At 32.6% G+C, this 13,119-nt stretch overlaps 2 protein-coding genes across 3 annotated transcripts in view; both read right to left on the bottom strand.

Moving 5' to 3' along the window:
• Positions 1-4,247, bottom strand: part of LOC129805533 (dedicator of cytokinesis protein 9) — a 50,301-nt gene extending 46,054 nt beyond the window's left edge. For both annotated transcript variants that reach the window (XM_055853509.1, XM_055853508.1), the window contains exon 1: positions 3,958-4,247. In XM_055853509.1, coding sequence (XP_055709484.1) covers positions 3,958-4,062 — 105 coding nt within the window. In that variant the 5' untranslated portion in view covers positions 4,063-4,247. The remainder of the gene's footprint in view (positions 1-3,957) is intronic.
• A 5,771-nt stretch (positions 4,248-10,018) lies between these two features.
• The window catches only part of LOC129805538 (leucine-rich repeat and calponin homology domain-containing protein), a 51,151-nt gene continuing 48,050 nt past the window's right edge, over positions 10,019-13,119 (bottom strand). Inside the window, exon 6 of the mRNA XM_055853520.1 lies at positions 10,019-11,411. Coding sequence (XP_055709495.1) covers positions 11,229-11,411 — 183 coding nt within the window. The 3' untranslated portion in view covers positions 10,019-11,228. The remainder of the gene's footprint in view (positions 11,412-13,119) is intronic.

Consider the following 13,119-nt stretch of genomic DNA (forward strand, 5'->3'; position numbering starts at 1 on the left):
ACAAGCAAATATAATTGTATGAAAGCATTATGAAATAATTGCCGCAACTTATCCACGTAAATATTGTCTTATATTCTCACTACTAATAAATTTATTATGAGTATAATGTTTTAAGAATATAAGAACTATTTGAAATAGATTTGATAATAATCGCCCGAACAACTAATTTTCATTAGTAAACACGTCTAAACTTTTCTAAGTGTGTATGAGTGTGTAAACTCAATATCTATATGCACATGAATAAAAAATCGTTGCATTTCAAAAAGTTTGTTGCCCGAATTTCTGTCTAATTCGGCTGACATTTCGGCCCCATATGCCTGAATTTGAGAGAGTCTACTGTATTAGTAATCCTAATTTTCAAAATTTCTTCGTTTTTCATACGTAGCACCATCCGACCATTCACCGAATTAGAGATTAAGCGGTTAGAGATAGCGACTTAGGATCTTCGATAGACCCCCCATAAGTTTGCTAAATTTTCCCACATATTTCTCTAACGAAACCATGCTTTTGGGTTTTCTCAAAAAACAATCGTGCGATTTTTTCCTTTTTAAAGCGATTAAGATCAGTAGGGGAAGAACTCATAATTTTGGACAGTTTCTAAATTTGGACATCTTCCTGAAGTGGCGGAGGATCGACAAGCATGGGCTGCTAAGATAAGCGGTTGAAAATGAATGAATATTCCAATATTTGATGAATAATGAATTCTATCTAAATATTTGTTCTTTTTGGAAGATTTTAATACTAAATTCGATATTTTTAAAACTAATTGATTTTTTTTTGTTACTTTCTTTTCAAAAGGGTTGTTTACAAATTTGGCAAGCTGTTTATCGTCATTGTTTTTACTAAAATTAGTCGTAATACATTTAAAAGTGAACTAATATGTAGAAGTGAATTTGACTAAAACTTTGGACACCTTGGTTGTAAATTTGGACACTTTGGTTGTAATTTTGAACAACTAATCCGCCTCAATAGAATGCCCATTGCTCTCCATTTCAAGAACCAATATTACCAAGTCTTCTTCCTGTTTATGTAAGGGAAGCGCAGAATGTCACAAGAAGCTCGGAAACTTTCTATATCATTCATTAAAGTAATTTGACTTTACAATTTATACAATCTAGTCATAACAAAAGCTAAAACTTAAGTAAATTTCGAGAAAAAACAACTGCTCAAAGTAACAAGGACTTGTTTAAAAGGTTTTGGAATTTCTGACAAGTCTGGAAACCGGGGTGTAATGCCCTAGACACACTTACGACTTAAGCCGAGAGACGACTTAGTGGAAAATGATGAAAATGTAGTTTAACCATTATTTCTAATATAATTACACTAAGCCGTCTCTCGGCTAATCCTCAGGTCTGTCAAGGCCCTAAGGGTCAGTATTTTACATATTCAGTGTTATGCCCAAGACACACTTACGACTTAAGCCGAGAGACGACTTAGTGGAAAAATAGTTTAACCATTATTTCTAATATAATTATCCTAAGGCGCCTCTCGGCTAATCTTCAGGTCTGTCAAGGCCCTTAAAGTCAGTATTTAATTGAGAAAATGTAAAAATTTCAGATCATTTTTTCTCTATTCCAAAGGAAAATGCGATTTTTCAGGAATTCTTAAAGCTTGATTTCGTTGAATTTATATTAAAAAAAATGCGTGGCAAATATTATAAAATATAGAGTAGTTCTCAAAAACGCGAGGAATGTTTAACATATTTTGATAGGGAATTTATAGCTCTACTATTTAAGGGATGACCATTTTTAGCTGAGATTCTTTACAATCTCAGCTTTTGAACAATAAAAGTATAGTTTTCGTTTTGAAATAAGTTGAAAAGTCCAAATGGAGATGAAATGATACAAGAAAAAAGTGTTAGTAAAGTTCTTTTGTCCCTTTTTACACCGAGTGGTCATTACTAATAAAAATAATTTTTATAGAAGAAAAACTATTTGGAAAATCCCAAAAAGGACAATGAATTTATATATTTTATAAGACCCAAATCATTCTGAAAAACTTATTTATTCATAAATTTTGGAAAATATTTTGGTCAAATAAATTGATATCTGAGAGGTCTGTAAATGCAATTGGTAAGAGCGTTCGGCTCCTGGGCGATATGACATGACCCGCATCACCCCGATTTTTCAGGTTTTCCAGAAACTTATAGATCATTTTGCAATTTAATAATCAAAACTCAAGTTTAATTTGACAAAAAAAAATCTTGAATGACAAGAAGTTAAAGTACGTACGTCATAAGGCTAAGCCTTAACTCTTTCGCGTCCCACTTTTATTCAGCAGATGAATTCATGCAAAATTGAGTTTTTCCTAATGCTTTATGATCAAATATAATAGTTCAGAGAGGGAAAAAAATTTTCCATTGCGTGAAAACTCGGAAAAACCCCGGGTCATATATAACCCTGTTGTCCTCAAGGGAAGTGTATTTACCATTTTCAAAATCTATATCACGGGCTTTTTAAGAGTTTTTTTGCTTGAAGTTATTAATTTGGCCAAAACCATGGCAAACTGGATTGTCTTGATGAACACTGTACTCCTGGTATTCAAGGAATCTTCCTGGTAATCCCTTGAACAGTCACTGTCACAATATTTTGAGTGGTATTTGGCAAAAATAAACTTATCCACATATTTATTCACACACAATACAATTGCACAATATGAGACGCTTGCAGAATACTCTAAAATATTGCAAAATATGTTATAATTCATCAGATATAAGATGAAATGTCCAGGAGCAAGATGTCCCACCTGCATTTCACAAAGAAAAACAATGTCCCAACTACATTTCGCTATAGGTTTGGGACGAAAACACTGTTACCCTTGGGGACAATAGGGTCATATATGACCCGGAAAATTCTACACGCTTTTCTGGAAAATTGAGAGTAGTTTATTATATCAAAATATGCAATATATAATCTTTGGATATTCTATTTTGTGTTTTTAAAGAATTTTTTGCTGAAAAAAATAAATTAATATAAAAAAATTTGAAAAAGAAAAGTCATTTCACAAAGTTCGAAATTAGTGATTTTTGATCTCAAATATTTTCTTTTCCTGAATATCTGGAGTCTTGAGAAAATTAGCCAAAAATCTTACATCCTTCTATTATGATGTCGTGCACAAACCGATAGATTTCAATTAATGTAAATAGTCAAAAGAAATTGTTTTTTCCCCGGGTCATATATGACCCTAATGACGCGAAAGAGTTATGTTTGAAGCCCATGCTAGGAACTGGGCTAAAACTAGTATAAAAACTGCTTTAGATGTGAAACCCCTATCAGAAACACTAATCACTATCATAATAGTTTTATCTGAATTATTAAGCTTTTACTTTATTTTAAAATCAAAGCTATGATCTACTAGAAATTCACTTCTAATTAACTTGAAAGTAAAAAGAACTTCTAACACCGCTTCTTTTTATAAATAAATATAAATTGTAAACAAAATCAGAGTGCAAAGTGAAGAATTTGCTAATATTGCCAAACAACCTGCCAATATTGCATAAACACATTAACTCGTGGCTCTGGGAATTCCATAACATAACAATTGAAAAGATAAATTCCTGGAAATCTCTCTGAACAGATCATAAAACAGATACAGATGTCACAGAATCCATTAATCATGAATAGTACCCCTAATCCAAGGAAATTAACCGGACTTTTGCGTAGGATAATAAAACGCGGTTGGTTACCGTGGGAAGGCACAAGGCAGCCCTTCCCGCCTACATAAGACAGAGATGATGAGCAAGTGGATGAGAATTCATGGAATTGATGGAATTCCACTTCAGACACCTAAAAAAAAAGCGACCAACAAAAAGCAAGAGACGCCCTTGTGTCTCTCCCCCAGAAAATTATTCTTTTTTCACCCATTCTGGGCATATTCTAGCTAGTTTTTCTACAGCAACATGCTCTGGGGGTGACCCTGATGGGCCCCAGACAGTCGGCAGAGTCTTTAATCACTCACCAAAACAGAACTTTCGCGCACAACTTGACAAACAGTCTCGCGAAGTTTGAGAGCCATTCCCGGCTTATTGAGCCCCTTCGTGAATTTCCTCTCCGTCATTTTCATACTTTTTCACTGCACTTTAACCGTCTTACGTACCACAATCTTTATCACTAGCTCAGACTACAGCACATTTTTCCACTAACATAATTATTTCGTAGTGTTTTTGCTGGTGAAATTTAGCTTGAATTAAAAACAAAAAACAAACGCGAGAAAAACACATCCAAACACCATGAAAGCCCGATTTCAACTGACAATTCCATGACGTCTTTCGTTGCTCCGAATATTTCGGTTGCACGCACCCGAAGATTTCCGAAGAATTTTCGGAATTCGATGTTTTTCATAGAAAAGCGCGGCAAAAGTTTACGCGCAAAAATGTAGCAGTTGCACCCACCCGGCAAATTCTGCAGAATTCTGCAGAAATTCGTCAGATTTGAATTACTAACTGCCGAAAAATCAGCAGAATTTCTGCAGAATTTTGTTCTAAGGTGGATCCGATCGTTGTATGAAAATTCTGCAGAATTTTCTGCAGAATTTCTATAGAAAATTTTAAAATTATCGGCAGAATTTCTTTAGAGTATTTAGATGATTTCTACATTTCTTCTACCCTTTCTAATGTTTCTAAACATTATTTTAACTACATAAAAATATGTATTTCAATTTATTTAAAATTCAATTTTTATTCAACAATTTTACGTGAATACTCTCTTTTTTTACAATATTATTATAATGTTATAATACAATATTATTAAATCAGCCATAATAGAAAATACGAAGGGGAAGGAAATGGTTAGAAAACACGAAAGAAATTCGCGATGCTCACGAAGTCGCACGACTATGCCGAAGCCACACGAAGTATCCGATTGAATGAAAAGAAACGTTAAAATTTCAAAAGTGCAGAATTGCAGATCGAAGTTTTGCTGGGTGGTCTTTAGGCATATTTCAGTTGAAAATCGCTGTTAATCTCCAAGGAATATTAATTCTAAATATATAAATGTTTAAAAAGATTTCTGTGTTTTTTTTTCCTTTTTTTGCAAATTTTCATATTTATTTTACCAAGTTGTTTCTTATTTAGCTAACGGTTTTAGAATTTGAGAGCGCACCTCAATCGATGAACTTAAATTTCCATGTTGAAATCACAGAGGGCGCAGTTAGTCATCAATTTTGTTTGGAAGCGCGATTTGTGATGTTTGTTTTGTGAGTGAAAAAAAAATTATTTTCACTATGAATTTATATTAATTTGTGCAAGAAACATTGTGAAAGTGCTCATAGGATATCAACAAAGACTTACCATATGGAAGATTACTGAAAAGGCAAGGAACATAGGAGAATAAGGTAAAAAATTAAGCTTTGCATAAGCGTCTCTTCCAGAACAATGGCGTCTCTATCGCATTTTCACTGCGGTTTTTGTAGTCATTTTTGGCCAGGAAAACTCATTTAATTATTCAAAAACTAATAATATTTCAATAGAAGATATATTGAAGTATCAGAATTCAATTACATTTCAAATACCAGGATTTTCTTTACTGGAAAATTTCAAATGTACAATTCAGTCAATTTAGCCAATTTAGGCACAATCATGAACTCAATAGAGGAGCGTGGGGTAATGTGGCAAGCTGAAAATTTCAAAATTCGCCAAATAATTTTTCATGAACCTTTCTATTTCAAGGTGTTTAGGGATTACATTTCACACTGTTCAAAATGGATTTGTCAGTTTTTTGAATAATTTTTGATCAAGTGAATACAATTTCATTGTCCACGCCCCCTTTTTAGAATTTTCTGAAGCGCTTCCTCCTCAAAATTTCTTTAATAAAAATCACCATTCGATCTGAAAATTGATACAGTTACTATAGCACTGGAAATACGAGTATTTCCGGTTCTATTTTACCGATTTTAACGATTAACTCTTTCTGGACCACAACATATCCAGCGAACGAATTTCAGTAAAACTCACTTTATTGTAACTCTTCTCTTAGTTGGTAAATATGATACTTTTACAGAGAAAGATTTTTTTCCTTATTCTGGTCTAGAAATATGAAACAAGTTACAATATCTGCAAGGAAGCAGAAAATCGAAAATTAACGATTTTTGACCAAAAATATCTCTAGGGGAAAACGCGCTACCTTCGATCGATTCAAGCTACGGACAACTCAATTTTTTTTCCTATATTCCTTATTAATTTCAGTCATAGCTTTTTTATTGAAATTTGAGGCATTGGACTAGCTATTAAAATATAATATTATAATGGCCTAAATTCATTTAAAACATATTGAAAAAATTAATTGTTCGAAGCTTGAGTTGTGCGAAGGTACTGCGCTTTACCCTAAGCTCAGGAGTTAATAGGGGACCCTTAAAAAAATATCCTAGATTTGGTAATCATCTACAAGATTCGGATTTTTATCGATTCTATATTAGTCTAAAAAAAATTATTTTTTCCATGGGTACCCAGAGTCCCAAAGGAGACGAAAGAGTTAAGGGCGCAAATTAAATGTCTCGCAAAGCGCTACAACTTTCTAGAACTTTTCTAGAACCTCTAGATCTCTAGAACGCAGGTGCTGATATGTCTTCTTTTATTCGACTACGTTATTTAAAATACAGGTTTAAACGAAAATTCTTACAAAATTCAATCATTCGTTGATATTGTTGTAGTTCGTCAGATGGACAAAATGCCCGCTGTGGTCAAAAAAACCTGTTCTATAGCAAATAAATGGAATTATCTCGAATTATATGAGATTCTGGTCTATATTACACTAACATCTTTCTGTCAGTTTAATTTAGATCCTTAGGTGAGATTTTTAACAATCTGACCTACTATAATCCTAACAAAATCTCATGTCCTCCGATCGGCCCCAAACTTTGCCAGAATGTGTTTGGCCACTTCCTGATCACTATATGGATGGCTAAAAACCGTTCCCGTCCGTCCGTTCGTCCGGCCGCTCTTTGGAGCTTAATAGCTCCTAAACTAAGAGAGATATCGACTTGCGGTTTTCGGCAAAAGTTATATATCGTATGAAAATTGCAACTTGGTGCATTGACCCCCCACCCCCCACGCCTCCTTCCGCCATTTTGAATACTCCCCTTTTTTGTTTTCTCAATAGCTCAGCCCCTATGGCATCGAGCGGGCTCAAATTTTAGTATGTTATAGCTGGGCCTTAGGGATTTCCATCACTACCAAACTTAAAGTCCCTCGACCCCCCTGACCCGAGCTATAAAGGGTCAAAGTTCGAATATTGACCGGCCACTATCTTCGATTCTAATTAACATTTTGAGCTAAATTTAGGGTTTTTGGTTTCGTCTCGATAAGCACTTTCAGATAGGAGTTCAAAAAGTCACCACAGGCGGCGCTGCGATAGCGTCAATATTCATCAAAATTAAAACTCATTTTTCTTAAAAAATCCTTTGTGCAAGTTAATCAAATTTCAGAGGTCAAAGGGGGTCAAGTTCACGAAATTCAAAAATCATATCTCCGGTTCTATTTGACCGATTTTGATGAGTGAAGGCTCAAACGAAAGATCTCACCAAATACTACAACTTTTTAGAACATTTGAACTTCGTGGGACCGACACCAGGGGCGCCACAGTCGAAAAACCAATTTCAATATCACATAACCTCAATTATCTCGACTGTCGCTGAACCGATTTTGATGATTACTTTCGACATAATTGTAGAGGACATTTGTGTCTAGATTTCGTTCATACATCATTTTTCGATCATATAATGCCATCTGTCCGATTTTGTTGTTTAAATGTGAAAAAAAAAATGATTTTTTCCATTTTTTCCTTTGAAACCACTCAGATGCCATTTCGACTGCGTCTATTCGATCAAGACACTTAAAATAGGGTTTTAAATTGAAAGTCTCATAAAATACAAGAATTCTTTGAAGTTGAAGTTCATCAAATGAACACTTGGGGCGTTCTGGTCGAGAAACGAGTTCAGAAAAAAATAACTTCGAATAGGGTGGAATCACCAGTCTCGCCAGTGCCCCACTTCTCGCCACTTACATTGAAATCGCTATTTTTCGCAATTTATGAAATAAATGAGTCGCATTTTTTTGTATTGTTTCTGCTTCTACGCATAGAATCGAAAAATAATAATTACAGTAGACTCTCTCAAATTCGGGCATATAGGACCGAAATGTCAGCCGAATTAGACAGAAATTCGGGCGACATGTGCATATAGATATTGAGTTTACACACTGATATATATCGTAAATTGCATGAAAATCCCTCAATAATGCAAAATCACATCAAAACTAAGACAAACCATGCTAAATTTGAGCATATTTGATTCATTTGATAATCATAATCAAACTTTATAAATGACAACAAACATTTTTCAAATATAACCGCTGCCTGAATTAAAAAGTAGCCCGATCTTAAAAGAGCCGAATTTGCGAGAGTCTACTGTATTCGTTTTGGATTCACGATTTTGATCACTTTTTAGAGCAATATTTTAAGCAAGTGCATCGAATCCAACATCTCTTACCAAATGTACTAAGTGTCGTCAAATTTTCATCAGGCCAAAAATACCTATTTGGGTAAATAATTTGTCTATTGAATATTTAATTGCACTTGTGGAATACATAAAATTTGTATTTAGTCAATTAATATTTCATTTTATATTATTTTTGTATAAAAATGAGGCATGGCGAGAAGTGGTAATATTCTGGAATTGATTTTACCACCTGTCGCCATATCTTTTCAATAGGCGACGCTAACTTAACTTCGTACATTCTCAGTTGTCAAATCTGCATTGTTTACTTTCTGCAAAAGCCCCATAATTTGATTTCTCAAATAAAAGTGAAGAAAAATCATTTAAAGAGAGTAATAATAAAGTGATCACAAGGAAAGAGAAATGGTGAATGTATTCTTTTTATAGCATTGCCTAAAATAACCGAGTGTGGTTCTTTTCAAGTGGGTGGCGAGAAGTGGTTACAAATTTTACAAAACTGGCGAAAAGTGGTAAAAAGTGGCGACGAAATGGTTATTTTTGCATTATTAATAAAAATCAGTTTTTTAAGTAGTCCAGCGTTATGTTCTAGGATTATTGTTTTCACGTATCTAGAGCCAATACATCTAAGTAACTTTGTATCAAATTTGACTTATCTTGTAACAAGGATTCAAAAGTTATGATTAAATGAATTTAATTTTTTCCTAAACATGGCGATAGCCGGTTATTCCACCCTATCTCGTTTTCTGAGTACAGTAGAGTCTCGCTATAGGCCATCGCTCTATAGTCCACAATTTATCGACCGTTGATTTCAAAACACTGATTTTAAGTTAGGTTATGTTTTTTAGTATGCGACATGCATAATTATTTTAATATTTTTGGCAAACTTTATTAAGTAGTTGTGATGATTGTGATCCATAATGAAGAGAGCAAGGACAAGTACCACAATCACAAAGAAAGTGGAAGCCGTCGAGCAATTTCAATACTAAAAATCGTTGATAATTTTAAAAAATTACATGGACTATAGTGCGACCCAAGTGTCAAATTTGAAACCAAATATGGACTATAGCGAGACTCTACTGTAATCAATGAGATCTATTTTATGGAAAAATTATAGATAACATTCTGGTCTACATTTCACTCATATATCACTTTTCTGTCAGTTCATCCAAATCCTTGATATTTTGGTTTAAATACAAAATTTGCATAATTTCACGAATTTGGTTCAAGATAACTGAATGGCGTCTCCCAACTTCAGCTCTAAATCGAATTTGCATGCACTCCGAGTTAGCTCACGTTAAGAATCTCACCTACATAAGCCGGTTAGGATTATCTGTCCCTTTTGGTTTAGTTTCAAACCGAATTTGCTCACGTTAAAGAATCTCACCTACAAAAAGCTGATCTAGGATTATCACTAGTTTTACCTTAGTGTTCCTAATTTTGATCCGATGGTTCCACCTGCATTCCGTTGTTCCTTCATGTCTTTGATATATTAGAATGAGTACCTCCTCGCAGATAATTCCTGAAACTCCCTCCAAAATATTTTAAAGTGCAATAAAAAAAAAACACAAAGTTGATTTGAAAAGAGGTAAGTTTAATATTTTCATAATTATTCCTGTTACACATTAGACGCTATCCATTTTATTTTCATTCTTGATTTTTTTTTTGAGAACATAATTGTTATAATTAGAAAAACACGAAATACACAAGTGTCGTCACTTTTTCTATAAATTATTTTTCAATCACATTACAAAGTACTTCGAATTACCTAAAAGTCTAATGCGTATCTTATCCGTTTTTTTTTTTAATTTACTTGTGCATTGAATCACATGAAATATGTATATTTATTTGTTCAGTTTCTTTAAGTCCATATCATTTTAGATTTTCGTTTCATTTTTTTTCTTTAATCATTCTTATCAATTTCTTTTTTTTATTTGCTTTGACAAAAATTTATTATTACGTGAAAAGTGAGCAAATATATATATATATATATTTTTAAATTCTAGTAAAGAAAACCGCTACGTTCATCTGACTAGAAAAATGTTTTCTTGTGATGTTGAGACGAAAAAAATTTCTCGCTGTTTCCCGGTGAAAATTCAACTTTTCTCAATTCATTTTATTACAATATGTTTTTTTTACCGTAATTTCCTTACGTGTTATACATTCTAAAAGTCCTTTGGCACCATTTTATTTATTACTTAATGCTTGTTCTGCATCTTCTGGGTCTCATCCTTGTTTCTTTTTGCTCATGTCATGTGATGGTATAAAAAAGCAATAAAAATTCACAATTACTTAAATTAAATATTACTTAAAAATAAATGTTTTCTAAAAGAAAATGAATTAAATATTGATCCAATCGATGCCTATTCCTTTCTAAATATGAGAGATTTTATCATTAAAGGGGGGAATTTTCATAGAAAAATAGTTGTGATAATTTAGGCCTTTCCACTACACATTTTTCCTTTTGTCTATTTGCATTTGCAGACATTCCTAAATTAAATATTTTCATCTAGTGTTAGTTTAAATTTAAAATGAAAAAAATTAAATAAAAGAACACAAAATGCAAAAGGAATTACAAAAGAAAATTCCAATAGAATATTTTTTTTTAGACATGATCGAATTATACTTTCACGTATTTAAAACTAATACAATATATTTTTTTTTAATTATAATTTTTGATACGAGACTACAAATACATTGTTTTCTGGCTTAACACCTTCAGAAGTTGTCCCTAATACTAGAATCATTTTCAAAGGTTTTAAGCAATTTTTCTTTTGTTAAAATTATGTTGTGGATGGCGGAACTGGTGATGAGGATGTCTTCGGTAGAATAACTCTTGTTGGTGATTTCACAGAATTCAGAGAATCACGACCATTGGTTGCAAATCGCAGTAATTCTGACACTGTAATTGCAATCTGGACAACACGACTCCCCTCCAGGACATCAGTGGCACAGCAGAGGAGATTCTAGAAATCAGAGGAGAAAGATAGGACAATCTTCAAGAGAATCTACTAAAGCGCCACATTTGTGAAATTTTCTAACGAAAAATTGACCATTTATATACCAATGATAATTTATTCATATAATTTTTATTTCAAATTCTTTCATGTATATTGATAATAATAAATATAATAATAATAATATATAGAATAAGAATATATTATAATTTTTCTTCTTTCTTATCAGAATACTGTGAAATATGGAATATTCTTTCTTGATACATAATTTTTCTTTTCTTTTTTATTTTTTTTTTACTTGAAAAATAAATAATTACTATTAGAAAGCCTTTCAAATTGCCTCTTCATTAAAATATGGTTTTATTTGTTTCTTTAGGATTTTTTTTTTTAAATATAATAGTCTCAAGTCAAAATTAGTGGTGCTTTGATAATTTTAAGAAAAAAAGTTTTTATATTGCAAAATCCTGTCAATCGGTTTTGTTCATATTGGGAGCTATGGAAAGTCTAACTGTGTTATCACACTTGCACATTAAAATTTCAATATGATTCACATTAATTGTCGCTGGTGATAGTCCAAATTTGTAATTTGTGTGTTTGAATCATTTTATATTCAAAATTTGATCTATTTGTTGATAAAAAGGTAGACTTGGCCCGCAAAATTTGATATAAATTGATTTATAGCATTAATGTGAAAAATTAATGCGAATTTCTCTTTAATTTTTTAATGTGAAAAATATTTATGCTTTAGGTAAATTTAAACTTGTTTTTGCAGGCCAAGTCCACTTCTTTATCAATAAATAGAAAAACCCCAAATTTTAAGTGACTCAAAGACACAAATAATATATTTGGACGCTCACTAGTGACAATTAATGTGAATCACATTAAAATTTTAATGTGCAAGTGTGATAACGCCATAAGGGAAAGTACCAATGATTCGTATGATTCCAAGCTTAATAATGACTAAATTTTTTGTACCGTAAGTGCGGGTGATTTTGATCCTTTTTCACTATGCTTCAACATTACTCTATAAAAATGTTTTTTTCTGCGGAAGTCCATCACTTGGACCTTTCCAAAATTCACCTAACATTAAATGCTGCAAATGCACCTTTTTGTTCCGTATTTTGAAAAAGTCCTTCAAAGGACATCTCGACTTATTTGAAGGATACTTGGCATTCGAGGGATGTAAGATACTATAATCTTTCCAGTACAAACAAAAAAGTAGACACGAGTGGTGGAGGTAAACTACGGGATAACCCTTAACAACCTGCGTGAAAAAGTTCGACGAACTTATGCAATCATCCAATAGTTTAACCCATTTAGTCAATGTACTAGAAATACTTGAGATAGGATGTTTATAATTTGGAATTAGTTTCATACAGATTAATAGATGATTTTTTTGAAAAGAAAATAATTTTACCTATTATGGGGGCGCGGTGAATCTCTGTCAAATAGACGTCTTAACTGTCACTGAACATTAGTTCATTAATTCATTACAAACTCTATTGACTTAGATAGAGTAACTATTCAAGAAAATATATTGGCAATCAGAATTGAAATCAGGAAAGAGGATGAAGGCAAATTTAAACAAATTTGACTGGATGTCGAATTTTCCATCCGCCATTTTGAGCAAAAATTTTGCATGACTTTCCGCGAAACGAGAAAAGAAGAACAAAATGTGTTTCCATTACTGTCAGACTATTTTTCCCAAATAATTGAA

The sequence above is a fragment of the Phlebotomus papatasi genome, chromosome 3, assembly GCF_024763615.1.
Source record: "Phlebotomus papatasi isolate M1 chromosome 3, Ppap_2.1, whole genome shotgun sequence".
Classification (NCBI taxonomy): Eukaryota; Metazoa; Arthropoda; class Insecta; order Diptera; family Psychodidae; genus Phlebotomus; species Phlebotomus papatasi.